General features: G+C 42.1%; 2 protein-coding genes across 5 annotated transcripts in view; one reads left to right on the forward strand and one right to left on the reverse strand.

Annotated features, from left to right (window-relative positions):
• Positions 1-22273, forward strand: part of LOC142107222 (immunoglobulin superfamily member 1-like) — a 196929-nt gene that overhangs the window by 11632 nt on the left and 163024 nt on the right. The window lies entirely within an intron of this gene.
• TTYH1 (tweety family member 1) overlaps positions 1054-22273 on the reverse strand; it is a 110581-nt gene continuing 89361 nt past the window's right edge. The window contains exons 6-14 of one of the 2 annotated variants that reach the window (XM_075190478.1): positions 21604-21676; positions 18252-18327; positions 15208-15263; positions 12935-13027; positions 11337-11429; positions 10281-10423; positions 9172-9220; positions 7573-7651; positions 1054-1842 (exon numbers count right to left, since the gene is read on the reverse strand). In XM_075190478.1, the coding sequence (XP_075046579.1) occupies positions 7613-7651; positions 9172-9220; positions 10281-10423; positions 11337-11429; positions 12935-13027; positions 15208-15263; positions 18252-18327; positions 21604-21676 (622 nt within the window). In that variant the 3' untranslated portion in view covers positions 1054-1842; positions 7573-7612. Of the gene's footprint in view, positions 1843-7572; positions 7652-9034; positions 9221-10280; positions 10424-11336; positions 11430-12934; positions 13028-15207; positions 15264-18251; positions 18328-21603; positions 21677-22273 lie in introns of both variants that reach the window. The other variant, XM_075190477.1, reaches the window with a different exon arrangement.

The following is a 22273-nucleotide window of genomic DNA, read 5'->3' on the forward strand; positions in this document are numbered from 1 at the left end:
CCTTCATAATTGTCATCTCCATGTCCGTGTATCCCTTAATCTCGTCCCAGCTAGAGGGTAGAAATTAGTGTGGCAGAGCTTAGCAAGACATCTGCAGGGGTGAGACACAGTGCTGACACCCTTCCCACTAGTGCAGTCCTGGCCAACCTGTGCCTCTCCAGGTGTTGTGAAACTACAAGTCCCAGCATGCTTTGCCAGTAGATTGCCAGCAGATAGCTGGCAGGACATGCTGGGATTTGTAGTTTCACAACACCTGGAGAGCCACAGGTTAGCCAGGCCTGCACTAGTAGGAAGACCCGCCAGGTATATGAGGAGGGGTGCAGTTATAGGGATATATTGTCTAAGCTGCATTGTGTGTTTATGAGAGGCGAATGGAGGTACAGGGGACACCGTAGGGCAGCATGGTGGCTAAGTAGTTAGCACTTCTACCTCACAGCACTGGGGTCATGAGTTGAATTCCCGACCATGGCCTTATCTGTTTGGAGTTTGTATGTTCTCCCTGTGTTTGCGTGGGTTTCCTCCGGGTGCTCCTGTTTCCTCCCACTCCAAAAACGTACTGGTAGGTGAATTGGCTGCTATCAAATTGAACCTAGTCTGTGTGTCTGTCTGTATGTATGTTAGGGAATTTAGACTGTACGCTCCAAATGGGGCAGGGACTGATGTGAATGAGCTCTCTGTACAGCGCTGCGGAATTAGTGGCGCTATATAAATAAATGGTGACGATGATGATGTATGGAAGGAAGAGAGATCCTTTAGCCTGAGCTGTTTCTCTGTGTAATTAGAAGCCCAGGGAGTTTGTCTGGCCAAGTGTGTCTACATGGGATTACATTTTATTGTATCTTGCTCCTACGCAGAATATTGCTCTGTTGAACTCTAGGTGGTGCCTGGCCTGGCATACTGTAGCCAATTCACCTTTTGTGCTGAACGTTATACAATGTTTCACTTTTCACAAATAGTAATACAGAGATTGACGATGTCGTCCATACCTCTGTACCTGAAAGACAACATACAGACAACTCAAGCATACCCAGAATAAATTATTTTAAAATAAAGTGTTTTTTTTTCCCTTTTATTTCAAGTCAATGTAAAATATGAGTTAGTGTTAAAACTTTCTAATTAAAAACATATCCGTCTCTGAAGAGTTTTGCAGCAGCACTGTACTTTGTCCTCAGCTGAAGAACTCGCTCTACGTCCTTTACACTGCCACATCATGCCCACAGCACAGCATGTACGCCAGTCAATGCCAGAATCATTTGTATCTACATCCTTAACTTGTCTGGTTAACTGGGTGTTAGATAGGAGGCCATGGATCTATCTGGTGATTTCCATTCCCCTTGTCTGTAACGTCTGTAATGTCTCTTTCAGCGGTGAACATCTTCCCCGCTTCGGCTCCTCTATATCTCTTTCTAAAAATCCTGCTGTACAGACTCCTCCCTGGTGCCCCCTTTGGAAGTCAGTTGGCAGGTCCAATGCATGGTACTTATGATAAAAGAAATACGGAAAGAGTCTGACTGGGTAAAAAGAACATGAAGCAATACAAAAAATATAAAACTGAAGGCAGTGGGACAGTCCAGAGAAGTTTACCCTGGCGGCACAGGAGGGTAAGAGGGTTTAATACCAAGCAAGGGAATGTTGAATGGGTCTTAGCACCCAACGCCTTGCCAAAGAGGTTAAGAGCACAAGAGCTCAGTCTTTGTTTTGTGTCTGTTAGTCATCTCTGTAGGATGGAGGGAAAATCAGGATAGCGAAAGGAATCATCTAGGATACAACGTCTGTTCGGCAGTGTGTTTCGGTGTCTTCCTGGGTTCCACTGATGAAGGATGTTCGCATGCTAGGAGAGTACTGGTAGATTCCACGTGCGGATATGCAGAAAGAGGAAAAATTAGAGATTTTAGAATGCACAGCAAATTATTACTAGTGGTAAATACATTATTCAGGAGTTATCATGTTGGGCAGCTAACAGTGGCTAAGTGGTTTGCACTTCTGCCTTACAGCACTGGGGTCATGAGTTCAATTCACAACCATGGCTTTATCTGTGAAGAGTTTGTATGTTCTCCCTGTGTTTGCGTGGGTTTCCTCCCACACTCCAAAAACATACTGGTAGGTTAACTGACTGTTAAAAAATTGACCCTAGTGTGTGTGTGTGTGTGTTAGGGAATTTAGACTGTAAGCCCCAATGGGGCAGGGACTGATGTGAGTGAGTTCTCTGGACAGCATTGTAGAATTATTGGTTGTTCAATAAATGGTGATGATGATGGTGCTCAAACATTTTCTGATTGGACTGCGGTATCCTCTCACAGCTTTAAGACGAGTATTGTGGTCAATAGGACGCGTGATCTGTTTAGCACTATTGGATACCAAGTTTCTAGACCCAAAGTGAAGCTATACTGCAGGATTCTTTTTAATAGTGTTCCTGCTTCCCACAGCTCTGTTACAGAAAGGTGCCAGTTATTCCACACTGGCTGCCATGCAACAAATAAAGGATCAGGCTTAATGAACTATATATGAGGACATAGGAGTGAGTACTTTATGATAGGAGGTTCAAAATAAAAGTTAATAGAATTAATGTTTAGTTGTTCATTAAAACTAAAGTGCAGTCCACTTCAGGCACAACATGGTTCCACAGCCGGACCTTCCTCACTTTCCCTAGTGACGGGGGCACCATAATAACCCCACAACACTGGTGCTCCTTACTACCAGGAATCGGGCAGCCAGAAGTTACATTAATACCCGGAGGTAGATTTATCAAACTTTCTAAAACGGAAAAGTGGAGATGTCACCCATAGCTACCAATCAGATTCTAGAATGTAGTAGATAAATGATAGCAAGAATCTGATTGGTTGCTATGGGCAACACCACCACATTTCATTTTTAGAATGTTTGATAATTCTAGCCCATGGTCTAAGTGAACTCCTGCTCCTGGAGAAGCAGCCATAGCGATTATATTCCATTAAGAGCTCAGGTTGGTAGTACCTGCTATGCAGAGCTCCTGCTTCATTCCTTAGTGTCATTACAAAGGAGGTGAAGGATAGTGAAGTTTTGTTGTGTGGGCAGTCCTGCTGACGCAGTGTACTGGATAATTATGGCCTGCATTATATCACTAGATAGATGCTGGACAATTAGGGGCTCTAATATATGTGGGATAAAAGGGCGGTATGCTGCATGCTGTTCGGTTATACCGCATATAATTCTGGACAATTACTATTGTATCATTATATGCTGGTCACTACATAATATGGTGCTGGACAACACTGCCATACTCTCTGTAACGGCTGATAAAGAAGTGGTAGATACAAATCTACATAATGTGTCACAATTCTGCATTAAGATGCATTTCTAATGCAAGTTAAGCACCTGTTAATGGGTGTAAAAATAATTGTATCAAATGATACAGTACATAATTGTATTTTTAGAAGGATTTTACTTCATACTTGCCAACTCCCGGAAGCGGGCGGAGGGGGCAGGGCGAGGCTAATCGCGGCGTTTTGCCCCCCCCCCCCCCCCGATGCCCCGTCGCGGGAGCGGGGCCAAAATGATGCGACTGGCCTTGTCCCGCCCCCTCCCGCCCTTCAAAATGGTGTGAATCAACGCAATTCTCGGTGAAACCTGGGATGCGGGAGAAATGCAAGCCCGGGAGACTGACCTGAATTTCAGGGGGTCTCCCAGACTTTCCGGGAGAGTTGGCAAGTATGTTTTACTTGCATTGCACTGTTAATTCGGCACTGATAGTGGCTGCTGGCTGAACTGAGTATCTAAGGGGGTCTATGCTAAGGGAAATATGGATGAAGAGTGTCACATTTCCACCTCCTGCATATGTTTCTCTGTACATCCACCCTTACTGGGAGCGCGCAGAGGAGAAGTTGGGGCGGAGCTACAGCGAACTTACATTGTAATGAGATTTATCATTACCATGCGATGTGTGTGATGCTCCACCCCCTTTTCTGGATGACAAAATCCTGCATAGCTGTTCTCTGGTTTTGGTGTAAAGCCGCAAAGTATGTAATAAACGGTTATAAACCATACTAATATATGGCACAACTCCATACTTGTTTACTCTACCAGAATTTCTGGGAGTTTCCCGAATATCGAGGAGTACTCCCGGACTCCCGGAAGAGCAGGGCGGCATTCTCCTGGGTTGTGGTGGAAGTGGAGCATAAAGACGTGACTCACATCATTAAGCCCTGCACCCATCTGCAATGCCGTGAACTCCGGCATTCCATAGCAGGGGGCGGGGCTGTCACCATGCTCCCTAGTGCACTTGTCACATGACCACCCCTCCAGGATCTCCTGGGAGTTTTAAAAGTAGGCAAGTATGGGATACTCTGCTCCAAAAACAGAGAAGTGCACCTGCCCAGGGGCTCTATCTACGTCATACTTGCCAACTCTCCCGGAATGTCCGGGGGACTCCCGCATTTTGCGAGAGTCTCCCGGACTCCCGGGAGAGTGTGGCAATATCCCGGATCTGCCCACTTCCTAGTGAATTAGCTCCCAAACGCCGCGATTCCCGGTGAATCACATTTTGGAGCCCCGTCCCCATCACGCCCACCTCTCCCAGAAACCAACTTTGTCAAGTTGGTAAGTATGATCTACATACATAGCTCATTTTGTTTCTAAAATAAGGGATTTATAATATTTTGAAACATGCAGAATTATAAAAGATAACTAGTACAATATAATACTGTATATATTTACTATCATCTCTGATATTATATTAATATGATGACGGTGTCAATTAAATACAGATGAGGAATGTTGTGGATCACTCATATATTCTGCATAGTATACAGTGCAGAAGGGAACATGTACAATCCGTTATACTGTGAAACTCCCTTGTAAATCCATGCAATAAATGCCATGATATATAACACCAGGGTGGTTTGATATATGCATGCAGCGTATATTTGTACTTAATCACTGTCGCCCAGTCCCATGAAGTGTGGTTTATGTTATAGTCCCGTGAATCATGGATTACATTTTCTCCCATCCACAATTCCCTGCACGCAATTAATTTGCTCTGCCTCTGCATGATGTCCTTGATGTGACCTTGCTGTTACATCCCAGCTCAGTACCTCCCATTTGTCACATTCCAGGGAGTGATTTCCAGCTATGCTCATTATCTGACGCTTGGTTCTGTGTTGCCAGATTGCTTTTTGAAACTGTTTAAAACTATGTGCTTTCCAGCTGACATAAGATAAAAAGGCAAATAAACAGGAATATAAAAGCTCAGTTGTCTTATATTAAATGCGGAGGAGCTTCAAAAATCATAATAAAAATTGCTTACAATGAAATATATTCAAAGTTTGACAATTATCTGTTGATAACATGACCATAAATCCCGCTCCGCAAGCTCGTTGCCTAGGTGTAATCCTTGATTCACAATTGTCGTTTATTCCCCACATCAACTCTATATCTAAATCATGTTACATACACCTAAACAACTTTTACAGAATACGCACATATCTGACACAAGACACCGCAAAAACATTAATTCATGCACTCATCATCTCCCGCATAGACTATTGCAATTCCCTCCTTACTGGTCTTCCCAAAGTCAGACTTGAACCCCTACAATCTATTCTGCACACAGCGGCTAGATTGATTTTTCTTACAAACCGTTATTCCTCTGCTGAGCCACTCTGTCAGTCTCTACATTGGCTGCCTGTATTTCAACGAATCCAATATAAAATTCTTCTACTAACAGTCAAGGCCATCAACAAAATTGCACCGACATACATTTCCTCACTTGTCTCGAAATATCTCCCTACTCGACACCTACGTTCTGCACAAAATCTGCGTCTCTCTTCCACTCTCATCACATCCTCCCATTCTCGGTTACAGGATTTTTTCCGGGCTGCACCCACTTTGTGCAATTCCCTCCCACGCACAATAAGACTTTCATCTAGTCTTCAAACCTTCAAGCGTTCACTGAAAACCCACCTCTTCAGACAAGGTTATGATATTCCTCGACCACCATCTTAATCTCCCTAGATTACCCTATTATCACCTTCTACACTGCTAACACAAGACAACAACTCTCTGACCAACATTGGTACACACACAGCCCACTCAAAACTTTTACCTTTGCATTCTAGCTGGTCCATTGTGCAATATGATGTAGCACATGCCCTTGTGTTTCTAACTCCCATTGTCCTATGGATTGTAAGCTTGCGAGCAGGGTTCTCTTACCTCTCTGTCTGTATGTATTACCCAGTATTGTCCTATCAATATTTGTTCCCAATTGTAAAGCGCTACGGAATTTGCTGGCGCTATATAAATAAATGTTGATGGCGATGATGAATTATTTATTTACGAAACTTGCTTGATTTTAATCATACTTGCCAACTCTCCCGGTATGTCCGGGAGACTCCCGAAATTCGGGTAGGTCTCCTGGATTCCCGGGAAAGCAGGCAAGTATACCGCATACGGAACTCACTTATCAAAATGACGCGATTCACGGTGAATCGCATAATTTTGGCCCTGCCCCCCCCGCAACAAAATGCCGTTTCTGTGGTGGGGCCAAAATGACGCGATTGACCGCACCCCACCCCCTCCCGTCCTCCAACCACGCCCCCTGCCTGGGATCTCCCGGAATTGCCTTTTCAAAGGTCGGCAAGTATGATTTGAATTATATGTAGTCTGTAGAAGTTTGAATGTAAACATAGTGCAGTGGAAAGTTGTCGATACAGCTGATTGGATGGGTGCAGCAACTTTCCCAATAAGCTTCATTGACCACCTTGTACTGGGCAGTGTTTATACTCAAATTTCTCCAGGTTGCGGTGACTGGAGAAACATCAGCTGCTGCCAAAGGTGAGTATATCCCAAAGTGCAGGGTTTGACCATACCTGCCAACTCTCCCTGAACGTCAGGGAGACTCCCTGAAATAAGGGTGATCTCCCTCACTCCCTGAAGAGTCTGGCATTCTCCCTGATGCTGAGCCAGTCCAAGACGTGGTTGGCTTCGCCATCTGTGGCATGATGACACAGTTCAGAAATTGTGTCCTATGTCCATGTATTGAGGTGGCCATTTTCATGGAGACCAAGATTTAATCAAAGAATGACAGGTAAGACAACATGACTTCAGTAATGGAGACAGAAATGTAAAAGACACTTCAGTCTCTAGAGATTCATTAGCTGCTTTTCTTTAAAGCATAGTTGCCTACTCTCCCGGAATGTCCGGGAGACTCCCGCTTTTCTGGGAGAACAGGAAAACCTCCAGGTTCTCGCCCCCGCAATAGATAAGTGGCAGGGGCGGGGACTTAATGACACAAATATTGCATCATCTTAACCCCTGCTGTCATTGGCCAAAATTGTGACAAACGTTTAGGGGGCGGGGCAAAAATGATGGGATTCGTCAAGCCCCACCCCCACACACCCACCTCCCCTGGGATCTCCCTGAAGCCAACAAGGAAAAGTTGGCAAGTATGGGTTTACCACCAACTGTTCTGTTTGTAGGAGGGAGAGTTGTTCATTCACAGAAATAACGTGTTATCGGCATTCTCATTTAATATGCCTAAAGTATAGGAGTTTAAATGTGATTGAAAACAAATCTAACAGTATCCTCAACACCACTTACCGAAGGGGGCGGGGACTGCCTGTCAATCAAAGGTACATTTTCAAATCGAGGATTGCCACTGAACAAACCGCTTTGATTCCTAAAAGTACAATAAAAGGGAGAAACACGAAAACTCATAACAAAAACAGGAAATAACACACACGAAAAAAAAAGAATCAAGGCATTTCTTAGTGTTTACAGTATGTTTTTGTTTTTGCTTAATTTATAGACAATTTCAGAAAACATTATTTTGCAGGTTATAAAGTTTGTTACCCAGTAAAGTGATATAAATCAAGACTATTGTGTCATAAGCATTTGCAGGGCTGTCGTATGGTCCATGGCCCTAACCCCTTAGCTATGCACTACTTTGCTTTCATTTAAAAGGTATATCCAAAAGTCAATCTCTTTGGGCTAGGGGGTATAATGCCGCTGACGTGGGTCATGTGCCTGTTTTCTGGAAGATATTGTTTAAAACAGATATTTGTTAGATACACATTGCTAGTGTATTGAATTAATGAATAATTATATGGTCTATTACGTATATTTAAGCTAAACAAAATCCACGAAGGTGGATGCTTTTTCACAATATAATGCTCATACCTAACAATATATATTTATTACAGTATGCAACCAAATGAAATGATCGGCATTGTAATTTCTTCTCTGAAAAATATATGGGATTCCGTTTGGTAGCTTAAGAACTTAACATATCTTTATGGTGAAACTAAATCATTGTAAAAACATAAAATTGGTCAAGTCATGAAGAGGAGAGGACCTCTGGACTTGAAGAGGTTAAGCAAAAAATATCCCACCCCCACCCAGAAAATGCACCTGTAGCTGTAGATATATATATATATATATATATATATATATATATATATATATATATATATATATATATATATATATATATATATATATATATTGCAACCATATACCTCATATGAACTACAGTTGCCTTTTTAAACGATGTTATCCATACTTGAGTACTTTTGGCAAGTTATATCAGGGATAGGGGCGTTTCTAGAGGGCGGGAGGGGGCGGGCACGGCTTAACGTGTCATTTTGACCCCCCTTCCCCCCCCCGTGACAAATATGCCGTTTTGTCGCAGGGGGCGGGGCCAAAATTACACGATCGCGTCATTTTAGCCCCGCAATTGCGGGATGTGGGAGGCTTGCCAGCTCTCCCTGGAGTCCGAGAGACTGACCCGAATTTCGGGAGTCTCCCGGACATTCCGGGAGAGTTGGCAAGTATGATATTATCACTTGGAAACTTGCATGCAGTTTGTATATTCCTTGCACATATAAGCTTCATGCTCTTTAGTATTATATACAGTGATAACATAATATGCAGAGCACAGCATTCATCTGCGGGTCTCTCTGCAGACACAAAATATCAGTAAGCTTTTTTTTTATTGCTTAATATTGTAATCTTAAATAAAAAGCCCCCATGTGGCTGCCGGCCTGTGTGTGCGGCTACTCACATGTACTGTGAGACGGGGGCGTTGGAAATAGGCGGGGCCGAGACCCGCAGGCTGTTGTGGCTGCCGCAGCTACTGCTGTAACTATAGAAACTGGGCAGGTGAGGCCTGCCCGCCGTGCGCAGCATCTCTCTACGTGCCTGAGGGTTAAACGGGTCGTCCTCGTCCATATCGTCGTAATCCAGGTCCCTGTAACAAAGTAATTACAGCATTTAATTACTGCAATAACGTTTATTCATTATACCTAAAACACATATCAACAACTGACAGGACACAAAGATTACACAAAAAAACGGTTATGTTAATGGGTTTCCTAACTATGGTCTGACCTAGAGATTTAGGGTTTGTGTATTGCATGTAAAAATGAAAATGTTGGTTAAGTCATTTAATCATCGTCTGCTATTTATATAGCGCCACTAATTCCGCAGCGCTGTACAGAGAACTCACTTACATCAGTCCCTGCCCCATTGGAGCTTACAGTCTAAATTCCCTAACATACACACAGAGAATAGGGGTAATTTTAATAGCAGCCAATTAACCTACTAGTATGTTTTTGGAGTGTGGAAGAAAACCGGAGCACCTGGAGGAAACCCACGCAAACACGGGAAGAACATACAAACTCCACACAGATAAGGCCATGGTCGGGAACTGAACTCATGACCCCAGTGCTGTGAGGCAGAAGTGCTAACCACTGAGCCACCGTGCTGCCCATTGTATAATATTGATACAATTTGAATAATTGACATCTATATTTGTCCAGCATATAATTAATTTAACTTTTCTGGGAAGTCACCAACTGACCAAGAAATTGTTACAAGTATGTTAAATTCCAGAGAATGTTGTACGATGTCAGGCTATCAGTGCACATATGACTTGTTATGTGGATCAGACACGTATCTTGGAAATACGGTCTGATGCATTGCACTGTGTACACAGGCGTATAGGAAAAATGTACAACACAAGTGTTCTGTTTAACCTTGGTCTGTCTCATAATGCCCTACATATGCTTAAAAGTACATTTGCCATTCAGCCTTTAATCTAATAATCCTGTTCTGCATTAATAAAGCAATCTGGGAGATGACTGGGCGCACTTTGAATTATTAGATAAAGGATTTCTTGGTAAGTGGAAGCAGGATTCTCAGTCATATTATGGATTGTGACAATTCAGCAAAACCAACCAACATAGAGTAGTACAACAGCAGTGACGGTGGGTGTACCGGGAGTTGGCTGCTTGTGAGATGTTCCTCACCTGTTCTGGAAGCGTTTCCATGCGCGGGGGAGGCTGCATACAGCAGCGGTAAAGGACAGAGCCGAAAGGAAAGAAAATAGCAACAAAAACAAGATTCCTTCCATGCCGTCATAACAGAGACCTTTAAGGGCATCCACATAGTCCTAAAAGAAGGTTCAAATGTTTAGTACACGTATTTCAATGTACATGAAGCATTTTCAGTTTTTGAGCTACTAATCTTAATCAGATTGACAGTAATACTTAATACACTACGTTACTTGACCTCTGAAGGATATAACATTCTACACAGACATCAAGCAAATACATATGACATAAATGCAAACTTATGAACCTATGAGTACGAAGCATTAATGGATAATTCCACATTTTACCCAATCAGGGGACTGTTGGGTTCCCTAATGAGGTTGGGCCAACAGTTATCACACTGGGAATTACACAGGTGACCAGAGACTGTGTGATGATGCCGTAAGAGGTGTAGACCTCTGCCCAATTCATCAGGGATCACAGTAGCACAGAAGGAGGGGGCACCAGCCCAGGAGTTGACCCTACAATTCAAGCAAGAAGGGGCTGGGAATTACTTAAATAATAATATAACATTCATAACTCTAATATTCCCTGAGAGCATCATTAATGTAATAAACTGTATGAATGAAAACTCATGTAGAGATGTAAAGTATCTGGATATGAAGTTTATCCCCCCCCCATGTCATGTGGTATCTCCCTCTTACATGTTCTGATGGAGCCCACCCTGTCTAACCCCACCCATACCAATGATGCCTGAGTCCCATTTTAAGTGGGTGAGCTTATTGTATTATACATATAGACTAAGAGACGGATAAATGGAACTGGCCAATGTAAAAGCTGTCTATTCTAGACATAGTACTTAAACTCCTTTGTGTTACTTTATAACATTAATTGGCATATTCAATTAGGTCCGTGATCACGGTAATGCGCAGAGTGCGCATTACCGAAGGTAATACGGTACCGCAATAACGCAGAGTTTCCTTCGCAACCCTGTGGGGTGCGAAGGAAAAGAAGAACAAGCTCTTTTCTCACCTTATGGAGCCCACGGCAGTTTAACAGCGCTACTAAGTGATGAAAGTTCCCCTCGGTTGTGTTCAGCATGGATTGGACCACTAGCAAGTTTTTCTGTTTGGAAAATGAGGAACAGATTTAGTGGCTTGTAAACTCACAAGAACATGTTAGAAAGAAGATTAAGGCAGATGAAGATTCCGCTGTAATCTTTTCATTTTTAAAGAAGAGAAGCAGAGTCACGGCTTAGATATTGAACACAGATTTGTTATGATTATATATATATATATATATATATATATATATATATATATATATATATTATAATAAAACCATTATTACACAACAATATATTTTAATTATATCTGGGGCGTGACTAGACATTTGTGGGCTCTATAGCAACATTTTTAAGGGCCACCAAGTACTGTTCAAGGTTCAAAAAAATACATATGGACATGGGGCTTTGGCGGCTTCCACACCAGCTGTGGGGTCCTGCAGGAAAGTGCTGCATATAGATGTGATTTTATTTACACCAGACAACCAAGTAACTGCAAAGGAAGTTTGGAATTCATCATCATCAGCTATTTATATAGCGCCGCTAATTTCGCAGCACTGTACAAAGAACTCACATCAGTCTGAGAGAGACTAATGTCAATTTAATAGCGGTCAATTAACCTACTAGTATGTTTTTGGCGTGTGGGAGGAAACTGGAGTACCCGGAGGTAACCCACGCAAACATGGGGAGAACATACAAACTCCCCACAGATAAGGCCATGTTTGAGAATTGAACTCATGACCCCAGTGCTGTGAGGAAGAAGTGCTAACCACTGAGCCAACGTGCTGCCCATTGTATATGATTTCATGCAGTGATCTAGCTAACAGGAATAGGTACATCCCTTAGACGGGCAGCTGTCCCTTAGGAGAAGCATGCTCAAACCTTTAACTTTTATAAGTCAGAATTTGTATGCATAGCTCTTCAAGATAAATATAACATAGGTATTACTAGGCCTGATAGACGCCTTTTTCTTTTTGATTGGTCAAGCCACCAGTGGCGGATCCAGGGGGGGGGCGATCGGGGCGAATGCCCCCCCCCTAGCAGGGGCTTGCTGCCGACGGCTGCACACTGTGCAGGTCCGTTCAGCAGTGACAGTGTGCTGCCCGGCTGCTCTGATTGTGTTTTAAACACAATCAGAGCAGCGGAGCAGCACACTGTCACTGCCGAGCGGACCTGCACATACTGTGCAGCCGCCGGCATCATTAGACATCAGAAAGGGGGCGGGGCCTAAATCGCCTCCCCCTAAAATCGCCCCGGGTAAAGTTATTGTCTAGATCCGCCCCTGCAAGCCACTCAATATTGTCCATGGTAAACTGATCACTTGGGGCACTGTTTAGTGGGAATCTAGTTTATAATAGTAGCATGGTAATAAAGGCCGATATGCATTCGATGTTATAAAATCGCCAGCACACATTAGTCCAAGTTATATATTTGGATTAGTGGTCCTTTCAAATGTGCATATATTCTTCTAGATTTCAAAACATGTATTAGTGAATAATGTACAACTATTTTTAGTACAAACAACCCTTTTTAATTATAGGGAACATAAGAAGTACAGTCTACTTACCTCTGCTGCTGGAAATTGTGGTATAGCTTCTCTCTCTAATCCATGAAGTTGAGGGTGGATGTTGGACAGAGCTCTCTGTGAAATGGTCAACCTCTGTATCCAAAGAGTGAGATCATTATCTGAGTGTATCTGTGAAAACTTTCATCCGTACTATAAAACTATAAAATATCATGTCTATATTAAACCCCTAGGGCTAGAATTACTAAGCTGCGGGTTTGAAAAAGTGGGGATGTTGCCTATAGCAACCAATCGGATTCTAGCTGTCATTTTGTAGAATGTACTAAATAAATGAAAGCTAGAATCTGATTGGTTGCTATAGGCAACATCCCCACTTTTTCAAACCCGCAGCTTAGTAAATCTAGCCCCTAGACTTCAGTACAATAACATTATAGGAAACGATTATTAATCAGGTTAATTCTACAAATCTGACCATTAATTGTAATGTGTGTGGCCTGATCATACCAGATGAAATTATGAGAATGTCCCCAATTATCCAAAATTGAGATACTTGAACCATTGTTTCTTGAACTGGTTTGATGAATCAATTCACATATTCGAAAATTCACAGAACTTTGTGAATTTTTCATTCATAAAAAAGTTAGCAAAATTTGAGAAAGTCAAACAAAGTCGACCATGTCCAAGTGTGTTCAACCATGTGCTAACTGACTGGAACGTGTTCAACCTTAAATGGATCTATCGGAACTGTTTTTAATAGCGAACCACATGATTTTCTTTGTCAGTCAGGTCTGGCTCATCGTGGTAAGTCCTACTCCAGAACAATCCCCCAGACTTTGCCCATTCACTTCTTGTAATTGTTGTCTATGACTTCAGTTCCAGAATTATGTCTGTCAGTGTCAGGGGTGTGCATAACCAGGGACCCTGAGTCAGCTGCGGGCAGCAAGTTTTGGGGGGCATCAAAATGAAGAAATATAATTTTTTTTTAAAAAAAAATTTACCAATTTTCTTGGTGCACAATGTATATATTGCTGGTATTTACCTAATTGGTATATCTGACAATTATTCATTTTTTTAGTCTATTTTGCTCTATTACTGTAGTATTTAGTCTATTTTTTCATGTCCCTCAGTTTCCTTGGTCATAGCAACTCTGCTTTGTCCTCTTCCTATTTGTTCACCAGAAATTACGTCAACATAGAATTTGACGGCAGATAAGAACCGTTTGGCCCATCTAGTCATTGTTTTATTAACCTAGGGGAACCTCAAACCCTATTATTCGTTATAAGAATATTTTTATGTCTATCCCAAGCATGTTTAAAGTGCTCTACTGTAATAGCCTCTACCACCTCTGATGGGAGGCTGTTCCACGTATCCACTACCCTGTCTGTGAAGTACTTTTTCCTCAAATTTCCTCTGACCCTACTTCCCTCTAGTGATATGCATGCATTAGGCCAGCATAAGAGAGCATGGGTTACATGTGATCTGACTAGAAAAGGAGAAGGATGTGAGAGCTTAGCGATGTTGTGGCATGCTGAGGAAGGCACTTTGCAGTGTTTATGTAGACCATGCTTGTGGTAAATGTGTGACTGAGATTTAAACTGAATAAAATATATACTAAAGCTGGGTACACACTACAGGGTTTTTGTCCAATAATCGGCTCAACCAACCGACATACGACCGCTCGTTCAAAAGTCGGGTCAGTGTGTGCAGTGACACGATGGTCGAAAGTCTGCCCAAGTGAACGATTGTCGCCTCATTTGGTTTGTCGTACCGTTAAATATTTTCGTTCCAAACTCGTTTCCGTTGTGTAGTGTGTATAAACTTCCGACCGATGTGTACGAAATTGCAATCATTGCTCACGACAACATGGCTGTAAAAAGTCGCTAAAGGGGCGTCCGCTCTTCCCTTTATCTTCTAAAACAAGGCTAGTGTGTATGCAGTCCATGGACCGAGCGATCGGACCATCGATCGCATGTGAAATCGATCGGCATAAAAAGTTGGTGGCAAATTTTGTAGTGTGTACCCAGCTTTAGAATACGACTTGGCTATTTAGAGGATGGCAAAGTATAATCACAACATATTATACAATGTTGTGTCCAGTAGAGGATTTTCATTGATGAACAGAATATGTATTGCGTCCACCACAAAATATCACGTCCATAAAAAGGAACCGCGGATGATCAACTCCTCTCTAATTACAAGCCAACATCTTTCATGTAGAACTGGACAAATGACAGTGAATTGCCTAAAATGTTCCCCCGATACAATTTGTTTTCTAATTTCACATTACTTCATTAAAAAAAAAAAAAATGTATTACCTGTCGAAAAGGATTTGTTACACCCTGGTTGCATGAGATATAATACTGTAAAATGTCTGGAACAAACACAAAATAGAAGCTAGAGTAAATGTCAAGTATTTATAAACCATTCAGAAAAATCACCATCTACTCATCTACTACCCCCAATATAAACATATAAAAATGTAAAATTGACTGATATCTGCATATTCATTGTTATATTTTGCAAGCTTCCGTTGCGTATTTAAAATATGTCTTTCCTCCAGTAATCTCTGGCATCCATTATAATAGCAGTATCTTCTGTAAACCTCTCTCCCCGCTTGTTACAAGCTCTCATCTCCTAAACCAGATGACAACAGGTTCTTTGTGTCACGTACAATAAAGCTGAGGAGACATCCTGTTCATGTCTTGTCTCATTGCTGTAATGTCTCTGGCACCGAATATTCTTTGTGTATCACATGACTATTGAACAAAGAGTGCTGCAATTTATACAATGTACTATACTGGGCTCTGTAAGTTGTATAACAGGGCTGGGCGTATAGGGACATTAACTCTTTAGACTTTAAAAGCTCTGTAGATGAGGTAAGGAAATTAACTTATGAAAAAAAAGTCAGGGTGTGAGTATGTCTACCCAATCTTCCTCATTGTGTCTATACCATGTGTGACTTCATAATAGCCTAGTTATGAAAGGTTACTGGCTTTTATTACCTAGATCTCAAGTACAGGCTTCATTTGAAGCTAGGAGTAAATCCGAGTAGAATTATTATTATTATTATAATTTATTTATATGGCGCCACAAGATTTCCGCGGCGCCGTACACAGTACAAACAGTAGACTATAGAGGGTGAAACAGTACAGAACAGTAAACAAAAAATAACAATACTTCAGAAACTCCAGGCAGGCTAATGCAGTAAAGACGGAGCAGAAGAATAGGTGAGGAGACAGGAGGGAGGAGGGCCCTACTCATACGAGCTTACATCCTAAGGGAGGGTAGACAGAACAGGCACAAGGGGAGCCAGTTAAAGGATGGGGGAGATTAAAGGCGGGTCGGGAGGAGATAAGGGAGAAAGAGAGGAGGAGATGAGGGGGTCAAGTGGATGTTTGGTAGGCTTTGAGGAACAGGTGACTTTTAAGTGCCCGTTTAAAGGAGCACAGATTAGGAGAGAGATGGATGGAGTGAGGAAGGTCATTCCAGTGAAGGGGGGTCGTACGGGAGAAGTCTTGGATTCTGGAGTGGAGGAGAGGCGATGGTCATTGGCCAAGCGCAGGGAGCGGCCAGGAGTGTGAATGGAGAGGAGGTTAGAGATATAAGGGGCAGTAGACTTGGAGAGAGCCTTGTAAGTGATGGTCAGGAGTTTGAGAAGGATTTTGTAGGGGATGGGGAGCCAGTGTAAGGCAAGGCAGAGAGGGGAGGCAGAGGAGGAGTGGCGTGAGAGGAAGATGAATCTTGCAGCCGCATTGAGTATAGAGCGGAGGGGGGCGACATGGGAGTGGGGGAGGCCAGTAAGGAGGAGGTTGCAATAATCTAGGCTGGAGATGATGAGTGCATGGATGATAGTTTTGTTGGCATCCTGAGAGAGGAAGGGACGGATGTGGGCGATGTTGCGTAGTCGGAAGTGACAGGCTTGGGAAAGGGATTGAATGTGGGGGGCAAAAAAGAGAGAGAGGAAGGTTCAGTTTTAGACATTGGCAAACCATGTTACACCACGGCGAAACAAATTTAAAATATGAGGCCAGGTTTAGCATTGGGGAGAGGGACTGCTCAGTATTTGAGTGCTACATCATAAAAGCACATAGTATTTCCCCTGCAAGCAACATGATTTATCCATGTATACATTTGCACTCTTTAATTGGATTTGCTCGTAACTCAAAATGAGGCTCTGTGTGTTAAACTAAAGCCACTAACAGAACAAATAGAATAATAGGACCCTGGGAAGGTACCTAATGAAGGACAGTAGACTGAAGAAAGCGACAAGAATAGGGACCTGTCAAATTGTGCCAAAGGTTCATCAGAACTTGGCAAAAATGCCCGGATAGCAAGGGGCCTTAAGCATTCATGTGGCAGAAGGCCATCTAACGTGTAGACTGTAAGATCAGGCAGATATGGTGATTTGGGGCCCATACATGGAGATGTAGAGTTACCAAATTGTCAAAATAGATGACATGCAGACCTAAAGGTAGACCTCATCTCAGGGCCCTCTTAAGAACATCTTGGGCCCCCGGGCACAGCAGTGCACCGGGGCCCCTATATATATAAAAAATAAAATAATGATTATATATATATATATATATATATATATATATATGGGCCCTGCAGCCCAGGAGGGCCCGTCGGAGGCAGCAAAAAAACCAAAAACCTGAAAAAAAAGAAGAAAATACTTACCTTGCGGTCAGCTGGTGATCCGGCTCCCTCCATGGTCTCCTCCTCCGTCGCGCTCCGCAGTGGATGTCGGGCGGGCGTGATGATGTCACGCCCGACATGCACTGCGAGTGCTGCACGGAGGAGGAGACCAGGGAGGGAGCAGATCGCCAGCTGACCGCAAGGTAAGTATTTTCTTCAGGTTTTTTTTTTTTTCTGCCTCCGACGGGCCCTCCTGGGCTGCAGGGCCCCCGGGCACCTGGCCATCGTGCCCAATGGGAAAGACGGCCCTGCCTCATCTGGCCCCAATCACTCAGCCAGATATCCTCTAAAACTTAGTGTGTCCTCTGCTAAGGGGGTGAGTTGACCTGCTGGGTCTACTTAGCCTAAACCAGGTTAGTTAAGAAATCTGCCACTAGAGGTGGAATTAAAAATAATCAGTCAATCATTCACTACCCACACCAAGCAGCAAAAGTGTAGTAATCATTGAAGTTTACACCGGTATATACTGGATGACATGCACATTATTTATGGTATTGTATGTCTCACATTATATTAAAAATAAGAGACGAGACCATACTGTTTCAAGTAAAGCATTAAATCTGAACTGCTCTGTACATTTTATGGTGGATACAGTCTCTGGATCATATTACAGATAGCAGGTCCCAAAATCTTGAGTTTGTGAAGCACACTGACACTTTCTTACCTGGGCTGATGTTTGTCATGACCTGCGTCTGATTCATCACATATCCATCTGGATCAGAGCAAAAGTCACTCAGCCCCTACGTCAATAAAAAAAGCAAAACAAACAGACATTAAAATTACCCTTTAGCAGAAAAGTATAAAAATGAAGTAAGGTGTCTATTCAGATCTAGGGGAAAACCCCTAGATCTGATGAAATTTAGGGATTTTTCCTATTTTTGAAGGCCCCCTAGCCAGTGAAAACTATCGCCTGCTATCACCAGCAGCCTTTGCCGGGTAAGCCTATTTAACAAGAATAGCGTCGGTACAAGATGACTATTAGGGAAACAGAACGAGAAAATATGCTTTAATTCTGTTGTTATTGCTGGTCCATAATCCTAATAAGTCGTTTATATGTACATTCTATTTGATCATAGTTGTATTTCCTGGGTGTCGGTAAATGAAAACTAATATCGTTTAATCACAGGGCCTGATTCATTAAGGAACTTAAATTAAGAAACATCTTATTTAAGTCTCCTGGACAAAACCATGTTACAATGCAAGGGGTGAAAATTAGTTTTCTGTTTTGCACATAAGTTAAATACTGACTGTTTTTTCATGTAGCACACAAATACTTGATGGCTTATTTGTACACTGAAATTTAAAGTTGATATTTGTGTGCTACATGAAAAAAACAGTCAGTATTTAACTTATGTGCAAAACAGAAAACTAATTTTCACCCCTTGCATTGTAACATGGTTTTGTCCCGAAGACTTAAATAAGAAACTTCTTAATTTAAGTTCCTTAATGAATCAGGCCCACTGTCTTGTTAAACACGAAAACCTTCATCAGTAAAAATAAATTGCGTTCAACAAGCCCAATGTGGCACAAGTCCGAGACATATGTCCTCTTTTGAAAGCTACGCAGATACATCTCTACGTGGTTATCTCAGATTAGGAGAGAGGAGAGACATCAGGGCACAGTGAATGTAGAGTGCATAGTCTGTTCCTGGATCCATAGCTTTATGCTCTTTGCAAAATCCCATCCTGCTGTTTTCCCAATTGACTGAGCAGATGAACACTTTCACAGTTCAGTATGCATGGACTGAATGCACCTTCATTTTCCTATTCCCGTAATAGTAATGAACTTGAACTACAGACCCACAGAGAGTTAAACATGGCTTTCGGGAGGAGAAGGAGGTGTCTGCGAATTGGACAATGTGATTCAGGTTCAGCAGAACTGCATTAATACCTCGTTTTGGAGTCTAATTAAGGCTGACAGATGCGACAGAGGGTGAGGGGTGGGGGGAAACCACTGACCCAGCTCATGAAATAGACCAATTAAATTATCTCGATTCACAGGGCTTGATGGGCATGCGGGCAGGACAGAAGATAGGATAGAGGCATGAGGACCCTCCAGCAGAGAGCAAATGAAAGACACAGCACAGTTGCTGACAATTGAGTCATATAAAACTGAGGATTAGACCTATATCTCCAGTTTAGGGTACACTCCAGGAGGTTCTCTACAAGGGAGAAGTTGCTCAGATTCTTAAAAAAAAGATTCTTAATGACATGTAATGAGTTTAACATTGATTTACGAGAAATCTGGTGGTGAGAACATTCATCATTGTCGTCTATTTATATAGCACCAATAATTCCGCAGCGCTGTACAGAGAACTCACCCACATCAGTCCCTGCCCCATTGGAGCTTACAGTCTAAATTCCCTAACACACAGACACACACACACACACACACACACACACACAGACTAGGGTCAATTTTGATAGCAGCCAATTAACCTACCAGTATGTTTTTGGAGTGTGGGAGGAAACTGGAGCACCCAGAGGAAACCCACGCAAACACGGGGAGAACATACAAGCTCCACACAAAAAAGGCCACGGTCGGGAATCGAACTCATGATCCCAGTGCTGTGAGGCAGAATGACTAACCACTAAGCCACCATGCTGCCCATCAACTGTGTAAATGTAATAAATCTTCCAACAAAACTTCTAGCATTAATGTATAATATTGTATCTTTAATATAACTAGTGATCTGAGCAAATATTTCATTTGAGGTAGATCTCTGATGCCACCCCAGTGCTACAGCCCCTCCAGTGACAACCAGGCTCTGGCTGAGTATTATGTTGAGTCTGACGAATGACGGGTCATGCTCCAACCCCGTTCCAGAGACAGATTTCAGTTGTTCCTAATGCCGGAGCTTAGAGACTTCAGCCCTTTAACGGAGCTGCCTAAAGCAAGGTTCAGGGGCAAACGTAGGATTTGTAGAGGGGGGTTTCCACACCACGCCACCAGTGGGCGTGACCAGCATGCATGGGAGCGTGGCTATAATTTTAGACCGTGCTTGGCTGCTCTCCAACTCTTCCTATCCCCATAATATACATGGGCAATGCTGCATGCACAGCTCTCCCTTTTCAAGCAGAGCTGTGTGAAGCGGGGGCAGGGTCCAGCCACCTCAATTATACAGTGCCCCAGGCTTGGAGGGGAGTTTCCAGGCACTAGGAAAGCCCCCCTTAGTTTGCCTATGATGTTCTCACCATGCCCTGGGAGATTTTTCAACTGATATATGTCTACATAATGTAAATATATTCCAGTGTATATCTGCAATATTTGAACCCATCATACAGACACTGGTCACTACCTCTGCCGACACAGGGATACCACTAGATGTATTATACATTCATGGTAAAATGATGTTATATCAAAACCAGTGTTGTGTTGTAGATTAGACTAATGATCATATTAAAGTTCTACTCAACTTCAATAAATATAAATGTATATATAACAATAGAATAAAGTTAATAATATTCTATATACTGAACAAAAAAGTGACACACTCATTGGCCAATTACAGACACTTGTTTTGTTCACCCAAGCGTGGTCTCCAGAATCAGCCTCTCAACTTGTAATAAGTTTAGCAAATTTGTTTTGTAGGAGAGGCCAATATTTGAGTACAATTTGCATCACAAGTTAAAGCAGTACAGTCACGAATGTAGAATATATGTTTAAGGAGCCTCACTTGTGGCCCTTGGTTGTACAAGATTATCCAATCATGGATTATCGGAGAAAGCTAGATATAGAAAGTTAGATTTGAACATAAAGGTTGGATGGGAACCTTCGGAAAGACTCTGAGCCACTATTGGTGACACCTCTATGAGGTTCTAGACCACGACAGCTGAAAGAGCATGAAAACATCAAAATATTTGTATATTAAATACTTTCAATACATAGTAGTAATAACCAGGAAACCACACATTTTGCTTTTTTATTTTAAGTTTACATTATATACTTTTGAATGATAGGTTGTGTAATAGCAGTATACATCGTTAAACATTACTACTTTAACGAGATGAACCTACCACAGCTGTTGCCATCTCCAGTCCCATGGATCCCCAGCTGAGTAACAGCACAAAGAAGCTAATGACGGTCATTCTGAAAATAGAGGTACAAAAAGAAGGAAATGGTCAGGATGACCTCAATTCTAAATGAATACTGTTTTATTATACTGTAATGCGTGTAGTTATAATGAATGAGTATAAAGTTATAATCTGACTGGTGGGACATTGCCTATGCAGCGGTAGAAACACTTATATTTTGCATTACAAAATTAATGTTATAAAAGTATAATGTTATCACAAGTCAACTGAGAATCATCTTGATGACTTATAATGTCCATATAATACACAAATGACATTGAGATGTCATCTCGCCGATTTCCGGCGACTTGTACAACCCGCACTATGATACATTTACCCCCTGGACTCTATGCAACAAAACCCTAATGGGATCTTAAACATTTGGGCTATATTAATTGACTATATAGATATCTATTATCAGAAATTATTACAGGCATTGGATTCAGAAAGAAAATATTTTTGTTGTGTTATTATATGGATGCCATTTTTTGATAAATATGGATGTGATATCAAAGTCACATTATTAATAATGAATAAAATGTTTACTTTTTAGCATCGTGTTGATCTGACTAGTCTCTGCGCTGTCTATTGCTATTTATTTTTATATATAGTA

This window comes from Mixophyes fleayi, chromosome 11 (assembly GCF_038048845.1).
Source record: "Mixophyes fleayi isolate aMixFle1 chromosome 11, aMixFle1.hap1, whole genome shotgun sequence".
Taxonomy (NCBI): domain Eukaryota; kingdom Metazoa; phylum Chordata; class Amphibia; order Anura; family Limnodynastidae; genus Mixophyes; species Mixophyes fleayi.